The sequence below is a fragment of the Pan troglodytes genome, chromosome 7 (assembly GCF_028858775.2).
Source record: "Pan troglodytes isolate AG18354 chromosome 7, NHGRI_mPanTro3-v2.0_pri, whole genome shotgun sequence".
Classification (NCBI taxonomy): Eukaryota; Metazoa; Chordata; class Mammalia; order Primates; family Hominidae; genus Pan; species Pan troglodytes.
Genome location: NC_072405.2, coordinates 49,594,205 through 49,613,074, shown reverse-complemented (window position 1 = coordinate 49,613,074; position 18,870 = coordinate 49,594,205). Strand labels below are relative to the sequence as shown.

The following is an 18,870-nucleotide window of genomic DNA, read 5'->3' as shown; positions in this document are numbered from 1 at the left end:
TCTTCCTGCCGCCACACCGGGCAAAGTCCACCCACTGCCCCAGTGTTGAGGGCCACCACGGGCGGCCCCACCTGGAGAGGTGTTGCTCACAGCAAACAGCTCCAACTGCGCCTTCGCCTCGCCTTCCAGGGAGCCCAGCCAGGCCCACTAGGGATTTACAAGCAGACCTCCCTCGCTTCAGCCTTCCTGACCCCCTGTTAGTTGGGAAACCACCTGTCTGCACCGCAGCTAGAGAACCGAGGAGAGGAGCCGCTAGTCTAAAGGGCTGTTGGTTGAAATTAGGAAGCAGTGTAAAGAAAAAGAAAAAAAAAGTTTGGGAGGCCAAGGCAGGAGCATCACCTGAGGTCAGGAGTTCGAGACCAGCCTGGCTAACATGGTGAAACCCCGTCTCTACTAAAAATACAAAAAATTAGCGGGGGCGTGGTGGCACGCGGCTGTAATCCCAGCTACTCCGGAGGCTGAGGCAGGAGAATCGCTTGAACCCGGGAAGCGGAGGTTGCAGTGAGCGGAGATAGCGCCATTGCACTCCAGCTTAGGCAACAAGAGCGAAACTTTGTCTCAAAAAAAAAAAAAGTCTTCATAATTTCATGGGTTTGCAAGTATGATCCAGGCTCCCGCTTCTCTGCAAGCCAATGCGAGTTAATTACAGCGTCCGCCCTGGTCTCTCTCCACCCCACGCCGTGATCCATTCCCCTTCTTTTTTTCCCCTTGTCTCTTTCCTCCTCCCCCTTTTATTTATGTATTTTTGGTTTTGTTTTTTAAGGGGTGTTGAGCCGCGTCTGGTTCTAGTAAACCGAACCCGCTCGCGAGGGAGGCGATTGGCTCCCGCGCCGGTGACGGACGTGGTAACGAGTGCGGCTCGCCCCGCCGGGAGCTGATTGGCTGCGCGGGGCGGCTCCGAGGGCTCGGCCGTAGGAGCCCCGCGCACTCCAGCCCTGCAGCCTCCGGAGTCTGTGCCGCGCGCCCGCCGCCCCGCGCCTTCCTGCTCGCCGCACCTCCCGGAGCCGGGGCGCACCCAGCCCGCAGCGCCGGCTCCCCGCCCGCGCCGCCTCCGACCGCAGGCCGAGGGCCGCCACCGGCGGGGGGTACCGGGCAGCAGCTTGCGGCCGCGGAGCCGGGCAGCGCTGGGGACGGCGCCTTTTGTCCCCGGAGGTCCCTGGAAGTTTGCGGCAGGACGCGCGCGGGGAGGCGGCGGAGGCAGCCCCGACGTCGCGGTGAACAGGGCGCAGAGCGGGCATGGGCAGCGGGCGCAGCGTGGGGGGCCGCCGCGGGGCAGCCCTCGGCGTGCTGCTGGCGCTGGGCGCGGCGCTTCTGGCCGTGGGCTCGGCCAGCGAGTACGACTACGTGAGCTTCCAGTCGGACATCGGCCCGTACCAGAGCGGGCGCTTCTACACCAAGCCGCCGCAGTGCGTGGACATCCCCGCGGACCTGCGGCTGTGCCACAACGTGGGCTACAAGAAGATGGTGCTGCCCAACCTGCTGGAGCACGAGACCATGGCGGAGGTGAAGCAGCAGGCCAGCAGCTGGGTGCCCCTGCTCAACAAGAACTGCCACGCCGGCACCCAGGTCTTCCTCTGCTCGCTCTTCGCGCCCGTCTGCCTGGACCGGCCCATCTACCCGTGCCGCTGGCTCTGCGAGGCCGTGCGCGACTCGTGTGAGCCGGTCATGCAGTTCTTCGGCTTCTACTGGCCCGAGATGCTTAAGTGTGACAAGTTCCCCGAGGGGGACGTCTGCATCGCCATGACGCCGCCCAATGCCACCGAAGCCTCCAAGCCCCAAGGTAAGGCTGCCTCCTCCCACGTGCGCGAGCCGCCCCCTCCATCCCCCGGCCGGAGCTGCAGGAGAACCCGCGCCACCCTACGCCCGCCCGCCGCTGGGTCCCGCTGCTGGGGACTGAGGGCCGGAGGTTGCTCGCATGCTGTGCACGTGATTCCTAAGCGCGTCTGGTCTGTCCCAGGTATCGCTCAGCGCCCCTCGCGACCCAGGTGCACGGCGGGGCTGGCCCGGGAGCGGCAGCTCTGCGCCTCGGCCTCGCAGGGACTCGCTGTGGTCCCCGGAGCCGCTCTTCCTGGGATCCAACTTCGCCTTTCGCATACCTGAAACTAAGCCTTGCGCTTTAAATAACAGGGGAGCTTCCCTCTCCTCTAGGAGGACTCCGAGTCCCTATCGAAGTTTTTAACCTCTGAGACGGAAGGAAAAAAACAAAAACCCAAAGCGTAGAAAGTTCAGAAAGGCCGAGAGAATGCTTGGAGCAGCTTTTGTTTATTTTCATAGGTTCGACAAAGATTTAAAAAATAAAACCAAGCCCTTTCCTTCACTGGTCATTCAGTCAAGTAGCCTTGGGATTGCTGCAGAACTGGCTGAGAAAGTTTAGGAACCGTGGGGACTTCTGTTTCTCCACCCCTTCCAGGTACCAGCTCTGCCCTCGGAGGGCTGGGGGTGGAAAGTCTTTTCTCCCTCCCTCTAGCGTACCCCCTGCTTTTCTCATTTACACAAATCCTCAGCTCATTAGAAAGATAAAAATGTAATTAGCTCATTGTTCATCTCCTCCCGGGGAGAGCGGCTCTGCAAATTGGAGACTTTCCTAACAGCCTGAGGGACCGGCCCGAGGTTCCTCTCAAAACCCCCTTATGTTTAAAGAGCAATTCTTGAGGGGGAAGAAAAAAAAATCCTGGGAAGTCAAATAAAATGAAATAAATATAAAGATAAAATATACACATCACAGACCTGACTTCTGTAGAAGTAAATTCAACCCAGAATTCTTTAGAAGCGAAGTTTAGGCTCTGAGGTGTGGAGAGGGTCAGGGATTGGGGAGCTGTACCTCAGCTGCGCTTAGCACAGACGCAGGCTTCCTGAGGGCTTTTTGAGGAGGGCCTTTAGGGTGGGGGAGAAAGACTGCCTACACTTAGCTCACCTTAAAGTGTCTTTAACCTCTGTTATTGATGCTAAAAGAGGGGCTTGCAGTCACCTGGCTCCTCAGAGGGAGGATTCGGGCAGGTTGGGGAAAGGGATACCCCAAATTTTAGATGCTTTTGCTTATTCTAGGGAGGGTGGAGATGGGTCCACAGTGACTGACGTTGGATGGCTGGATGGGAATGGCACTGATTGCCCGCAGTGGCCAGGTCTGGGCCCCGCTGCTCTCAGGGTCAACTCTGGTGGTGGGAGTGGAGTGAGGGTAGCGGATGCAACTGCACTTTGCGAGCGAGAACTGAGCAGTTACCTGGAGCAAACAAAGCGCCTTGTGTTCTGTTGGCGTGCACCCATCCCCTTCAGCCTGCGGGAATTTCCTTCTCCCCTTCCTCAGCCAGCGGGGATTAGCCCGGCCCTGCCCTGAGAGGCTGTGCCCGGCCCTGCCCTGAGAGGCTGTGCCCGGCCCTGACCTGGAGTCCATTCCCAATGGCCTCCGATGGTCTCTTTCTGGGACCGTCTGCAGACATGAGTGGACACCTTAGGGGGCTCGGCTGCGGAAAAGGTGCTGCAGTCCACAGGGAACATGGGGGGATTGGACGGGTTGCCTGAAGAAGAGAGGAAAGAATCCCTCACCCCAGCCCCCAAAAGGCTGTGATGGGATGGGGAAACCCCATAATCGCTGTCTTCCGGACACCTTTTGCCCCTTGGCTGCAGTTCCACTGGTCGGCGCCCTTCTCAGCCTGGCTTGGAACCGTCCTGACTCACCTCCACTCCTCCCAGCAGCGCTCAGGTAGTCACCCTCCCAAGACAGGTCTTTGAGGAACAAAGAGAAAAGTGGGGAGAGGGCCGGTCGGGCGTGGAGCTTGGGACTGGTTTTCCCCTCAGTGGTTTTGGTGGGGGGCTCTGCCCTGAGATGGCACACCACCCTCCCCAGGACTGCAATCCCTGGTGTAAGGGAGCCCCACGTGATTTCCTGCGAGGTCCCTGTGGAGGGGAGGGTGGGGCGTGTGTGTGTGTGTAGGTGTGTAGAGGGCAGGTCAAGACAAACCAGACTACTGATCCCCATAACCTTATGGCTTGTGGCTGTGGGATAGTAACTGGCACTTTCCAATGAGAATAAGTATGCATGCACTACTCTTTTATTCGTTTATTCTTTATGCTTTTATTCTTTAAAATTAAAATGCATTTTCAAAGCAGTGTCATATCTTTGCATACTGGTTTCTGTTCACACACTTGGGCATATTCAGTTTTGGGTTATTGGCCAGCTGTCCGTGGTCATGTGTTATTAAGGAGAAACCTGATAATGAGAAATGACTTGACATTTTTCCCCTGCAAAGGCTGATACCCAAGCCATAGAAGCTCCTGTTAGGGAAGAGGCAATTGCTCTTTTTCTAGGGAAGTCATTTCTGAATTTGGCACTTCCATTAGAACTGTGAACTCCCAGGCTGATGCATTGTTGTTTCCCTCTCTGCCTGGTTTTACTGGTTGAAGTTGTATGAGCCAGCACATTGGGTTTGATTTTGTTGTTGCTTGGGCATGTTGTGCATTTAGTCAGCATGGCAGAGGCCACAGAGCCCTCTGTTCCCCAGAAAGCCTTCCTTAGGGCTCCCTTTTGGTCCCCGCAGGAACTGGCCAGGGAAGATTGTGGGGGCTGTGTGTGAGAAAGGGAAAGAGAGAAGAGAGAGAGAGACTGAGAAAGCACTTGTGTGTGTGTGGATTGATATATCACAAAAATCACTTAATCCTGATTCAGCTGTTGGGCTGTCTCCTCCACACACCCTTAAATATTAATAAACACAAAACCTTTGCTTTTTTTGTTCATTTGCTTTAAACATTATTTTAAATACAACTGAAAACAGCGATTTAGTTCCACCTCTCAGAAGGATGACTGGGTGGATTTCTCCTGCAGAGGCAGCCTGTAGAGCCCCAAGACGCACCAATGAGGCGCAGGTTAATACCGCATCACACATTTCTCTTTCTCTCTCTGGATCAGGCTGCTCCAGAGTCAGCCGTTAGAAAAGCTGAGATAGGGGAAAGCCGTGGTAAAAACACACAGAGCCCACCCCAACGAGCTCCTGCCACTCTGAGAGGCACTGAAGTCCAAATGTAATTGACGGGACTGAGGAAAATGTCCCTGAGAAGTGCAGAGCCCTCCTTGGCCGATTGGTTCAGGCAAACTTCAAGTGTCCAGAGGAGATGCAGTGAGTGTGTGGAGCGGGCAGAGATGTGCCCTTTATGTTTGGATCACCCTGACTTCACTATTTGGTCAAGATTGTATTCACAGAACGTTGCAATGTGTGTTTGTGTAACTCCCACTTTTCCTTTTTCAAAATAACCTAAACAAGGAAAACCCAAAAGCACAGTTCACTCTCCTTGTGCAAGTAACCTGGTCCTTTCCATATTGTCACACTTCCTTTTCCCCATGTGGAAGCAAAAACCATAATGCAAAATTTGTGGTAAGTTGTCTCCTTTGTGAGGATTACCACCTCTAGAACCCAGTCTCAAGTTCTGGGTGCAAAGCAAATTTCCAGCATCTGGGCTAAGGACAGTCATGCTATCGTCTGCTGGGAGCGTGGTTCTTAACTGCACTGAGAATCTGGAAGGTGTTTGCTCCTGGGTGCAGAGTAAAGGTGGGAGAGGAATGTGTCAATAAAAACTAAGGATGGGGTCTCTGCTGGGCCCTGCAGGGACCCTGCTTGGAAGTAGGGAGTGGTCTATGGGCCACTTGTGTCCTGAGGGCAGCCTTGATCTGGGGGTGCTCTGCAGGTCCCCTCTTCTCTTCCACTTAGGGAGCCTTTGCCTATTTCAATGTCTGAGCCATAAGGGGGGCTGATGGGGAGGGAGATGCTGCCACGGAAGCCATGGTGGAGGAGGATGAAGAGCAGTGGGCTTCAAGCACACCAAGCCCCACCTGCACTCCCTGAGTGCAGGGTCAGCGGTGACTTTCCTGTGCTCTTCAGCTCCAGCCTGGCTTGGCCTCCTGTGCTGTGCCCGGGGGTGGGGTGCCCCTAGAATGTGCTCGTGATGTTTTCCTAGACAGTCGATAAGCTCCAGGCTGCTTGATAGGTGAAGGTGATGACAATGATGATAAGCCACTTCAGCTCTTGGAGGAAAGCGCCGTCCCGCTCTCCCTCTGTCCTGGGAAGCCGGAGTCCTTTACCTCCACTGGATTTTCTGACTTCAGCAGTATATTGGCTTGGAGGAGGCTTCTGCCCTGGCCTCAGACATCTCCTCCCAGGCAGTGGAGCTGCCTTCCAGCGTTATGCACGTCTGCCCCCACACACCTCCTCTTCAAAGCACTTCACAGTTGCCCAGGAAAGAGCCTCTGAAGGACCCCTTCCTATCCAGCCCTGTCCTCCCATTTGGCAGCGCCTGTTAGTGCCCCACCCCGCCCGCCTGCCCTGGCCTCCTGCTGCGGTGGCCCTTTTGGAGAGGAGGTGTTCAGGGGCCGAGGGCTGGAGTTTGTGAGTCTGGCTGAGTTTCTTTCTCTCTTGACTCCTGGAGACCTGGTCAGAGGGATCAGCAGGCTAGCTGGGAGTGTGGAAATGGGAAGGGGGCAGGAATCGGAGGATGGTATTGAAAGGAGAAGGGAGAGGATGGGAAACAAACACCAGGAAGAGATCTCTGTGGGTTTGTAAGCCAGCTTTTCCCGGCACTCACAGCGCCCCACAAGTCATCATTCACGTGACCTGCACCCACCCAGCCTCAGGTTATGCTGGCTTAAATAACTGTGTCACATTTAGCAGCTCTGGGCCAAAATGTTTCAAGAAACCTGCGCCTGCTCTGGTTGTGGACCCTGGGCTCAAGGCTTCTTGTTTTCAATTCTCAGGTCCCCTTCAGAAGTTCCAGAAGACCTTTAGCCACTTTCAGCCTGGACCCAGGGCCTATCTTTTCCCCAGGGGCTGCTCCCTTCCTGCTCTGTAACTTACAGTTCCGTTTCTCCCTACTTCCTTTCCCAGGCACAACGGTGTGTCCTCCCTGTGACAACGAGTTGAAATCTGAGGCCATCATTGAACATCTCTGCGCCAGTGAGTTTGGTAAGAAAGCGTTTCTAGCTGCCTCTGGAAGGCTTGGAACCTCCTGGTCTGTGCCTCTGCCGGACGGAGGCCCTGCTGATGTATCTCGTTGCAGCTTTCCATATTCTCTACCTCATTCCTCTCCAAATGGCTGCTTTTCTCAGGCAGATGGGAGACTAGACAGGGTCCAGAACCGGCCAGTTTTGATGAAGGCCATACTTTGCCCTCCTTTGTGGGGGATCGCTGGACAGATTTTTGGGCATCTTCTCTAGGCATGCAGGGAGGCTGATTTGGGGACAGGTCGAGAGGAGCAGGGAAGGACAGCAGCTCCTTCTCAGAAGCTGCAGGGAGTACAAGTTGCCACCTGCTACTGTGTCTGGTTGGGCCCGGTTTTTTCCGGACTGGCTCTTTTTTTTTTTTTTTTTTTTTAACATCTACCCCTAGGTGTCAGCATGACTCTGTCCAGGATTTAAATGGCTGCCCTCTGGGTGCCTTCCCAGGGAGGGGAGATTTCAATGCTTAGGGGATTCAGAGTGGGGGTCCTCATCAGGTTCCGTGAGGCAAAGAAAAATGGACATCCCCACAGTAGTGTGGTTTTTCTCTCTTCTTCCCAAGTCACTCTCCATCAAAAGAGAATTCTGAACCAGCACTCGCAGCTCCAGGAGAAGGAGGAGCTGGTGGGGGCCAGGGGGAGGTGGGGGAGATGCCAGGGGCCTTGGGGCCTTTCAGGGATGGTCTGTTATAGTCTGACCTGCAGAATACCTGAATTCACCACACCCTGAGTCTCTCCTCTGAGAAAAGTAAATGTAAACGGCACCCCTTTGGAGGGCCAGCTCCCTCTCTCTCACCTCTATCTGACATGGATGCAGAGAAGTGGCTCCGGCCAAGCCACACTTTCAGAAGAATCAGTGTGATGCTGAACAATGTGTTTCTCATAATTCCTGCCTTGTGTCCCTGAGATCGGATTTCTTACAGAATTCTTATCTGGAAAAGCGTAAAGATAGGTGATGTGAGTCCATTCGGAGGCATCCCAGTCCATGTTTTCATTAATCGAACATGGTAAAGTACACGGAAGGGTCTTGTTCCTGCCCTGTCAAAGTAAGCTGCACACATGTGGGAGGACACATGCAAGTCGGAGGGAATCATGCCTCACGACAGGGTCATTCTCAGGGTATTGCAATTGTGGATGAAGATGGAAGCTGGATGTAGATGGCCACCAGAGCTAAACTGGAGAGCGCGTATCCTGTTTCCATGCATGGGGAAGATTAATGTGTTCTCTGTGATGCAGCAGTGAGAGTTACTTGTCTGTTTCTGCATTAACTCAAATTCATCAGTGAGGATTCCCTGTATACCTAGTGCTTTCTGAGTTCTATAGATACAGATTGAGGGTGGAACTCTTCCTCTAAATAAATGTAATACATGAGTATTATTTTTTAAAAAAGACAGAAGTTGGAGGATTCAGACCCTTTGCCACATAGGCTGAAGAGGCAAGCCTGGGAAAGAATTTGAATCTGGCAAGGTTCACCTTAAGGCGTAGGGCAGGGGTCTAGAGGGCACTCAGGTAACTCATCTGGGACGGACATCTTCTTCCCACGGCAGCAGGCACCTGCCAAATCAGCCAGCGTTCTGTACACAGAAGAGGACAGAGGATCTCATGTCGATAACCAGTCACGGTTTGTGGAATCTGAGTGATTAGCTGTTTGGGATTGGGTTCCTTTAGCCCTGACAATATTTTCCTCTTGGGTTCACAGAACTTTTGGGTTCCTCCTGGACCTCAGAGGTCATCTTATCCAGTCCTCTTATTTGATAAAGAAGGAATTTGACTTTCTCAACTGGAGTCCTTTTACACTCTGCCACCTGCCCTCCTCACTTAAGAGTCGATGCACAGCCGCTGGGCTCCGCCACGGAGGCGCTGACCTCCTTAGTGTGCATATGGTGTATGGCAGGCTTCTTTGAGCTGGTTGCAGGAGAAACCTTTTTGTTTTTTTGTCTGTAATGTTCTCATAAAACAATATATAGGGATTTTTTTTTCTCTCTCTCTGTAGGGGCTGAGCTTAGCTCTGCCCTTCTTAGCACCTTAGAGAATGCAGCCTTGTCGAGAAACGTGTTTCCTAGCTCAGCTCACTTCAAGTAAGTGAGGCAGTCAGCCACACTGATGGGATTCAGTTAGGAAACAAAGAAATTGAACAATGCAAGCTGACACACAGCAGAGAAGAAAGAGAATGCTTGACTCCCTCCTCCAGGGATCAAACTTTGCATTAAGTGGCCCTGACATCCCCAGTGGGAAGACATCAGGTTGCTGGAAGGCTCTCTGTGAGCTCCGGGAACAAGGGGTGCATTTCCCTGGGTAAGCAGCACCCTCGTCCCCCTGCCACTGCATCTGTGGTCTCCGGCAGCCTCTGTGGAGCTGGGCATGTCTGACCCCTGACCTTCTCGGCATGCAGTGTGCTTTAACCCCTTGGCAGATCTGCTTAGTCACTCATGTCTCCAGCCCTGCACTGTACCCGCTCAGTTCAGGGCACATTTTTTCCCCAACAGGAAAAAAACATGAGCAGAAAAGCTTGTGTGCTGATGCTCAGGAATGCAGCTGATCAGCCTGGATCAAGCACCAGATGTGGTAGCCAAGACTTAGATGGGGCAAAGTCACCGCATCGAACCTGGCGACCAGCCTGCCTGCTGGCTTCCATCAGCTTGCAGGGCTCTGCTTTTTGTTCTCTCTCTGCTTTTCCTGCTCTGTGACAACAGGGTGCCACTCTCGCCTCTTAAATAGCCCAATATAGTATTCGCGAGCCGCCACACTAATCATCCTGCTGTTAACAGCTCAGTACCCACAGCCGTCTTTCCTTTGGGTTGGTTTATCCCAGGGATATGAGGATCTGATTTATTTATAATTGTGGTGAGGTTAATTCCTGCCTCTGGCCACTTTCTCTAGCTTCTTCTGCAGTATCTGTAAACACCCGTAAGCTTTCCTGGGGGAAATTTGCATGGTGATATACTTCTGCTAGGAGAGTTCAGAGCTTCCACTTGTACTGCCTTCTTCAGTGTTTTGAGCTTGAGAGTTCAGGTGGCAATTTCTTCAGCCCAGTATTTTCTCCCTATGGAAAAGGATTTCTTTGCCCCTAGAAACTTTCCTTGCCTTCTGGAAGGATTCTTTTTTCCATTTATATATTTCCTCATAAAGAGAAGAGCTGTACTATGCAACACTAAGGTTAGTCAAATAGGAAGGAAAAGAACATCAGGTTTCACAGTTAGCATTAGGGAGTATTTCCTAGTAGAAATATTTTCAGTTTCCCGCACCTCCGTACCTCCACTAATCTGTTCTCACTCTGCCTCCAACTTCTTTCAGGGTGTCTTGGCTGTGCTGCTGTTTGGGGGACAGTGTTTTACTCTGACGGGCAGTTTGAGTTCTTGCAGAAAGTAGGCTCAGCCTTTCCAAACTAAACCTTGGGTTTCCTCCCAAAGATGAAGCAAGATGGCTGCTAGCACAGTCACTGCAGCACCTGCAGGCTGCCTGAGAGCAGGCTCTGTATCTAATGCCGTGTTTTACCTGGTGGGAGATGCCTGTTAATTGTGAGACACACTGTTCAGTTTGTACTACTGACAAAACAAAAAACAAAAAACAAAAAAACCATACTTCTTGCAGAAATGTGCAGAAAATCTGTGTCTTGGAATGAACAAAGTAAGGCCTATTTGCACTCAAATAGTCCCTGGCACAGTGTCTTATACATGGTAGGCATAAAATGAAAGTTTGTCAGCTGACTATATGAATGACAGGGGATGTGGGACGTGGATGTTGGATTTTTTTTTTTTTTTTGAGACTAAGTCTTGCTCTACCCGGGCTGGAGCACAGGGGCATGATCTCAGTTCACTGCAATCTCCGCCCCCCAGGCTCAAGCGATTCTTCTGCCTCAGCCTCCCAAGTAGCTGGGACTACAGGTGCCCACCACCACACCTGGCTAATTTTTGTATTTTTAGTAGAGATGGGGTTTCACCATGTTGGCCAGGCTGGTCTTGAACTCCTGACCTCAGGTGATCCCCCTACCTTGGCCTCCTAAAATGCTGGGATTGCAGGCATGATGGACTTCTTTTTTTTATTTTTATTTTTATTTTTATAAAGGAGAAGGCTCTTTTCAAGGTGGATGTTGGCAACTTGTGTATTAAGTTCAAGGAAAACTACATGCCCTGTTTTGGGTGACTTGAGCATATACATGTATACATGTTTAAAAGAAGCCCCAACATCCAGAATCTCATTCAGTCAAAGTAAAATTAGACATGGAAGGAATTGTTACCCTGGGGATGGAATTGATAGGTGGAAAACAACTGGGTTTTATTGTTGCTGAAGATACATATCCTATCCACAGATCTGTACAAAATGGAGCTAATTGTTAGGATATTTTATGTGCGTAAAAACCTGAGATTGGCCCATTGCTTAGTGCACTAGAGGTGTGAGTCCCAGCTGAGAGCCTGTGTCTCTTTCTGAGCAGCCTTCTTGTGCATGGGAGGTGGGGGGTTGGGGGGGTAGGCGGTGAAGAGATGGAGGCCGAGCCAGTGTTTGTCCTTTTGCATCTGGCTTATGTGTTATGCATCATGTCCTCATCTTTGGATATGACTATAGACTCTCATAAGAAGGGGAGTGGAGAGAAGGATTTGCCCTCAAGTTCACCTTTATTTTCTGAGGTTTTTCTGGAGGTGGGTAGAGAAAGAGGGAAAAGGGACGAGTGGGATGAGGGGCTGTTCACAGCTCATGTGAACTGCCCATGTCTTTGGGTGCTGCGTTGCTCACCTGTACCACTTACAATTTTTTTAATGGATACAAAATAGTTGCACATATTTATGGGGTATGTTTGATATTTTGATAAAAGCATCCAATGTGTAATGATCAAACTGGGTAATTGGGGCTGGGCATGCTGTCTCACATCTGTAATCTCAATGCTTTGGGAGGGTGGGGCAGGAGGATTACTTGAGGTCAGGAGTTTGAGACCAGCCTCAAGACCCCAGGCAACATAGTGAAACCCCATCCCCATTAAAAATTAAATATTAACTGGGCATGGTGTCATGCACCTGTAGTCCCAGCTACTTGGGAGGCTGTGGTGGGAGGATCGCTTGAACCCAGGAATTTGAGGCTACAGTGAGCCATGATCACACCACCGTACTCCACCCTGGGCAACAGAGCAAGACTGTCTCAAAAAAAAATTGTGTGTAATTGGGATATCTACCACCTGAAACACTGATCTTTGTGTTGGAAATGTTCCAAATCTACTCTTCTAGTTAATTTGAAATATACAAAAAATTATTGTTAACTATAATTGCCTAGCTGTGCTACTGAAGACTGTATCTTATTCTTTAAAAATATGGAACACTTCACGAACTCACGTGTTATCCTTGCATGGTGGCCATGTGAATCTTCTCTGTATTGTTCCAGTTTTACCATGTGTGCTACTGAAGCAAGCCCCTGTACCACTTTGCCATTGTAAAGCTGTGTTGAGTTGGATAGGACCTCAAAGATCAGCCAGTCCGTGCCCTCACGTTACTGACTGAAGGAAATAAGACAAAAAAATAAAGGAGTTAGGCATTCAGTGACCCAAGAGCACTCTACCTGGATCCCTGTTACTGCCCACCAGCACTTCCCTGGCATCCAGGCCAGATTGCACACCCTTGCTCCTTCCCATCCTCTCACACCCATCACGCAGGAAGGTAGTTGAGGAGCTTCCTGGGAAGGGGCATCGGGTGCTCCTTTACTCTTAGGGTTTGTAGAATTTAAATGGACTGATGTCTGTGCCCAGCACACAGAAGGAGCTCAGCAATCATTGGCTCCCTTCTTGGTGGGAAAGCCGGCAGTGTAGCAGAATGGAAAGAACACAGGCTCTGGGCGAGACAGACTTGGATTAAATCCCTACCCTATAAGCTAAGCGACCACCAGAAAGTCTCTTAACCTCCCTGAGCCTGGCTCCTCATCAGCAAACTATGGATGAGAATTCCTACATGACTGTGTTGGGAGAATTGGATTTAATCAAGCGTGGACAGTTCCTGGAATATGGTGGCTATTCAATCTGTAATAATTATTATGTCTTCTTATTGGAAAAAATTGTTTTAGGATGAAATTTAGCCTAGGAAGGAAAATTCTAGCACCAGTGAAATCAGCTTGTTGGGCGGAAAGTTTTTTAGGAAGAAGAATGGAATATGCTAGTTAATTCTCTGGTTAACGGAGGATTAAACTGAAGAAGTCTTTTAAAAACCCCATTCGGAAGACCTTTAAAAGCTTTAGGCTGCTGGGCACGGTGACTCACACCTGTAATCCCAGCACTTTGGGAGGCCGAGGTGGGTGGATCACCTGAGGTCAGAAGTTCAAGACCAGCCTGGCCAAAATGGCAAAACCCCATCTCTACTAAAAATACAAAAATTAGCCGGGCATGGTGGCAGGCACTTGTAATCCCAGCTACTTCAGAGGCCGAGGCAGGAGAATCACTTGAACCTAGAGGCCAAGGTTGCAGTGAGCTGAGATTGCACTGCTGCACTCCAGCCTGGGCGATAGAGCGAAACTCCGTCTCAAAAACAAAACAAAACCCACAAAGAGAACTGCTTTATGCAGCTTCAAGGTGCTGTAATTCACAATAACAATAACAAACAACTCCCCCTCGGAAAGCCAAACCCTAACTAGAAGTTAGGAGATCTGGGTTTTAGTGAGATGACATCCTTATGTCAACGTAAACCTGGAAGCCTCCAGACAGTGATGAGGGCTGAATGCGGGAGCTGTGACTGCCTGGTGTTCCAGGATAGGACCACTGAAGTTTTCATTTGTGTGTTTTTTAGAAACACTCTACCTAACGTGTTCTCCTTCTAATTTAGCAGGGCCTATGTTTGAGGGACTTCAGAGCCCCTTTGTGCTGTTTTACTTCACTTTGTCCTCCGTTTTTCTCCAGCGATATCTCTGGGGCACTTTTCCCTTCCCCTACCCCAACCCCAACACCTGCCTTGTGATAGTCACTTCCTTTAACCAAAAAATAGGCTATGCATTATAATGCGAATGAGTGTTTAAATGTTGGTAAGTTTCATCCAGTTTTGCAGAAATGTGCTGGAAGCCCCAATCTGGTTTTTTTTTTTTTTTTTCCAGAAGAACAAATGGCCAAAGAAATGTCAGATCATTGCCCTGCCCCGACCTTAGGGCAGCCAATTAAACATGCCTTCGCTTTGGAAGGCTTCTCAAAGGCCTATAGATTGTGCTTGAAATCTTTGTTTAGTCTTTCAGGAACACTGTCACACGGATGATTTATCAAAGAAAGTTGTTTATCTGGCAGTAAAATAAACTCTGGGCCTGTTCAGACTAAGATTTCCCGTGAATTTTTACCAAGGTAAACACTACTAACTGGCAGGTTGCAAACTCCGTGTGAAAGCCAGACACATATAATACATATTTGAACTACAGCTTTGCTGTGTATGGGGTCTGGCCTGCCGCTAGTGCTGTCACTCCCACTGTGCCCAGAGGACCTGGCACTGCAGTCTGTCTGGCTGGGTGACCAAGAAGAGGGACTTGCCCCATAGTCAGTGTGTGCAGGAGCCACCCCTGTAGCGTGAGCCTCCCTGGGTTGGAGTGCCTCTTACTGCTGGCACCTGGGGACTTCCTAATTCAGAGGGGGCAGGCTCAGGATGGTTGCCCTCCGCATCCCACAAATAGTTGGTGATGAGTTATGAGGAAAGTGAACCAGAAGCAGCCAGCTTAGGTTTCTTTGAAAATAGACATTTGTTGAACCACATTGGCAGGGGGCTGGACGTATTGACTGATCTGGGAGCTGGGGCCAGGGCATGGTGGCAGGGGTGAAGTCATCTTCTGGATTCTGCTGAGTGTTAATGACAGTGGCAAAAAAAAAAAAAATGCTGCAGATACTCCCCCAGTGTCTCTGGCTTTGCTAGTGGGTGGCTGTGAGAGACCCATTTGGGAATTAGGTAAGTTGAGTTCTGTGAGTGCCGCAGCCCATACTTAAGTGAGAGGGTGGATGGACACATGAATGGTGATGATGGGGACGAGATGAAATACAGCCTTCCAGGTCTTTCCAGGGAAGGTACTGTAGTGAATTTTTTTTTTTTTTTTTTTTTTTTTTTTTGAGACAGCCTCTTGCTCTTGTTGCTGAGGCTGGTGTGCAGTGGTGTGATCTTAGCTCATTGCGACCTCTGCCTACTGGGTTCAAGGAATTTTTCTGCCTCGGCCTCCCGAGTACCTGGGATTATAGGCGCCCACCACCATGCTCGGCTAATTTTTTTTTCTTTTTTTTGAGACGGAGTCTCCCTCTGTTGCGCAGGCTGGAATGCAGTTGCGTGATCTCGGCTCACTGCAACCTCTGCCTCCTGGGTTCAAGCAATTCTCCTGCCTCAGCCTCCTGAGTAGCTGGGATTACAGGCACGCACCACCACGCCTGGCTAATTTTTGTATTTTTAGTAGAGATGGGGTTTCACCATGTTGGCCAGGCTGGTCTCGAACTCCTGACCTCGTGATCCGCCCTCCTTGGCCTCCCAAAGTGCTGGGATTCCAGGCGTGAGCCACTGCACTGGCCTGTAGTGATTGTTGATAGTGGTTTTTTCAGGGAGACTGCTGGATTATAAACTGCTTGTTCTTACAGTCCCAGCCAGCTCCAGATGCTGGAGTTTCCATATCACACTAGCCTTGGGGTTCTTCCTGCAGGGCTGAGTTTAAAGATGATTGTGGGTAGCTCCCATAACTCATGCTGCACGCTGGGTCCTTCTCATCCTAACTCCTCAAAGCGGCAGGAGCAGGAACTGGGAACTCCTGAGAGAAGGTGACATTTGTGTCTGTGTGGGCTTTTGGGGTTGGGATCTCGGTGCATGTGCAGAGCTTCCATATACATGTTTGAGTCTTGAATGTAAAAGGTGTTGGTCTGTTAGGTTTGGGGGGCTGTAAGCATGAGAGCTGAGGCTATTTGACAGCGCTTAGGGATTGATGTGCAGGTAATAGATGCTTACTGGCTTGGCAGATATTTGGAGGCATAAAAGAGGTATTTTCTGTAGGGCAGGAATTAAGGGACATCATTTACAAATTCTGAAAGGATGTCTGTGAGTTGTAAAGAGATGCCAAAATAGTACTTTGGCAGTGGGGAGAAAATGAGAAACCAGCTTCCCTAAATGATGTTCTTTCTCATTCAGGCAGGATTACGAGGGGGATTTTCTCTCTCTTGTTTTCTCTAGCCCTTCCATCAGCTTTCTCCACAGGACATTTCCTTTTGGGACTACCTCAGATGTGTTCTCTTCTCTTTGTGAGCTCTTTGAAAATTATTCCACGCCGGTGTCTTCCGCAATGGATGCATTCAGCTTTGGGGAATGGCTTATGGCTGAAGGAAATCCCCAACTATATGTCGGTGGCACCAGAGCTAGAAACGAGCCTGGATAAGCACTTTAAACCCTGAGAGCAGCTGGTGCCTAGAGAGCGCATTCCCTCCTGCGGTACTCCATAGGGCGGCTGTGCCAGCCCGCTGTGCTCACCTCTCAGGCTCATAGACAGCCTGGGTGCCTTCCACTTTTCCTTTGGTCTCAGCCCCATATGGAGGACCCTGTTCCTGCCCTTGACACATTTAAGAATCTGGTGGCCAAGTATGGTGGCTCATGCCTGTAATCCCAGTGCTTCGAGAGGCTGAGGCAGGAAGATTGCTTGAGCCCAGGAGTTCCAGACCCTGTCTCTAAAAAAAAAAAAAAGCGTAGCCAGGTATGGTGGCACACTGTGGTCCCAGCTACTTGGTGGGATGTGCGTCTGAGCCCGCGAGGTCGAGGCTGCAGTGAGCTGTGTTCAGGCCACTGCACTCCAGCCTGGGTCTGAGACAGGGCGAGACCTTGTCTCAAAACAGAAACAAAAACAAAAACAAAACGCCCCACAAAACCCCCAAGAATCTGGTGGGCGAGACAGGCCTTTGCCATGCTTTTTTGTCTCTGCTCTTTGGTGACTTCAGATGCCTTTGTGCATAGTTCTAGCACTCAGGACTGAAGGAGGGAGGGGTCTTCGGTGGGGCCTGGAGAAATTCAGGGAAGTTTCCTGGAGAAGATGAGGATCTAACTGTCAGGCTGAAGATTAATGGAGAAAGTAGAGGAGGGCATTCCTGGTGTCAGGAGATGAGGACAGGGAAAGGGAGTAAAGACTCAAAACAAGTAGTAATTCTTCAATTGACGAAACCTAAGCTGGTAAATAAATACAGAGGAGAATGTTGGTTTGTCATTTGTCAGTTATAACAACTCGTTTCGCATTCTATGTTCTGCTTAGCCCTGGCCCACAGCGTGGGGACTCAAAGGCTGGATCAAGGCATGGGAGGGGGAGCTGCTCCTTCCAATTCGCAGCTGTCTGTGTACCCAGCTCAAAGGGTGACGAGGTCCCAGCAAGGCTGTACCTGTTCTTGTGGTGCAGCAGTTGGAATGAATGGCCCATGTGTTTCAGGGGTCCCTCATGTGGTTGTGGCCATGGGCCTCAGTCAGATATGACACCCAGGGAGTGCATAGCTGCGAGGGGAAGGAGTTCAGTCAGGTAAGTACTTGTTGTCAGCCCTGGGCAAGGAAGGTGCTGAGAAGTGCACAGGCAAGACTTGAGTCTTGAGAGCAGCCTCTCACCTCCACGTAACCCGCAGCTGCTGCTTCCACTCATAGGATGCAGGGCTGGCTAGAAGGAGTCTCGACCTTTATTCTGAGATGTAGAGGCACTAAGAGCTGAGATGTCTGCACAGTGCCAAATGCCAGCCGGCACCCAGCCTCTCTGGTTACAGGGTCTTTACTCTTAACACACATTCATTTAAAAACAGGCTCATGATGTGTGTTTGTGCATGTGTTTTCTTTTGAAAATCTAACCACCTGCAGAAGGCGTGCACTCTTGCAGAGATGATTCAACAATCGTTGGGCTTCTACTGAGCCCTGCTTAGTCTGTACCACATCTGTTGACTAGAATCAACATCCAAAGAGATTTTAGCTGTGTAGACAGAAGTGTTGATATCATTTCTTCCCAGGGCCGGGGAAGAGGGAAGTCTCCACAATTGTATTAGTTTGTTCTCACACTGCTATAAAGACACTACACAAGACTGAATACTTTATAAAGAAAAGAGGTTTAATTGTCTCACAGGTCCACGTGGCTGGGGAGATCTCAGGAAACTTACAGTCATGGCATAAGGGGAAGCAGGCACGTCTTATATGGTGGCAGGTGAGAGTATGTGAAGGAAGTGAAGGGGGAAGATCCCCTTATAAAACCATCAGCTCTTGTGAGAACTCACTCACTATCGTGAGAACAGCATGGGGGAAACTGCCTCTATAATCCAGTCATCTCCCACCAGGTCTCTCCCTCAACACCTGGGGATTACAGTTCAAAGAGAGATTTGGGTGGGGACACAAAGCCAAAATGGGCTGCTATGGGATCTTCGCTGCAAAGAATTCTGCAGCCGTCTCCTCCCTCCAAGTGCTCTGAACCCGAGTTAAGCCCTGGGTAAGGAAGGTGAAAACTCTGTTGGCTATAGATAGCTCTTACCTGCACACCTGAGTCCAGGAGTGGAAGTTTTTAGTGGTGTAATTCTGCCTGGGGTGTGTTGCTTTTGAAGTTGCGTTATGAGTGAGAAGCCCTGCAGTGAGCCTCGGGCTGGCCACATAGGAGCTGGTGAGTTTTGGAGGAGAGGGTGAGGGTGTCTGTACTGGGGGGCCCCTGGCCACACTAGGGTACCTCACTGTCCCCACTCCTGGGGCCTGTTTGAGGCAGAAGCTTTGGGTTTGTCACAGGCTTCTCCAAGGTGCCTCTGCCCATGCTCCAGCCCTGGATCACAGTGCCTTTGTGCTGCTCCTCATGGTGTTTCCTGCCTCGGGAAGGAAACACCTGGATTAACCTAATTTCATGTTAGTGTCAGAGACCCAGTCAAGACTGACTGCGTGGTGTGTGTGCTGGGCTCCGTGCTGGTGAGTGTCCAGAAAATGGTCATGG

The 18,870-nt window shown here is 50.7% G+C and overlaps 1 protein-coding gene and 1 non-coding gene across 2 annotated transcripts in view; one reads left to right on the top strand and one right to left on the bottom strand.

Moving 5' to 3' along the window:
• Window positions 1-911: 911 nt before the first annotated feature.
• SFRP1 (secreted frizzled related protein 1) overlaps window positions 912-18,870 on the top strand; it is a 48,002-nt gene continuing 30,043 nt past the window's right edge. The window contains exons 1-2 of the mRNA XM_001138037.8: window positions 912-1,780; window positions 6,870-6,947. Of these exons, the coding sequence (XP_001138037.1) occupies window positions 1,237-1,780; window positions 6,870-6,947 (622 nt within the window). The 5' untranslated portion in view covers window positions 912-1,236. The remainder of the gene's footprint in view (window positions 1,781-6,869; window positions 6,948-18,870) is intronic.
• LOC112204242 (U6 spliceosomal RNA) lies at window positions 12,272-12,374 on the bottom strand. The gene has a single exon (XR_002937819.1). It is a non-coding gene; the product is annotated as a U6 spliceosomal RNA (small nuclear RNA).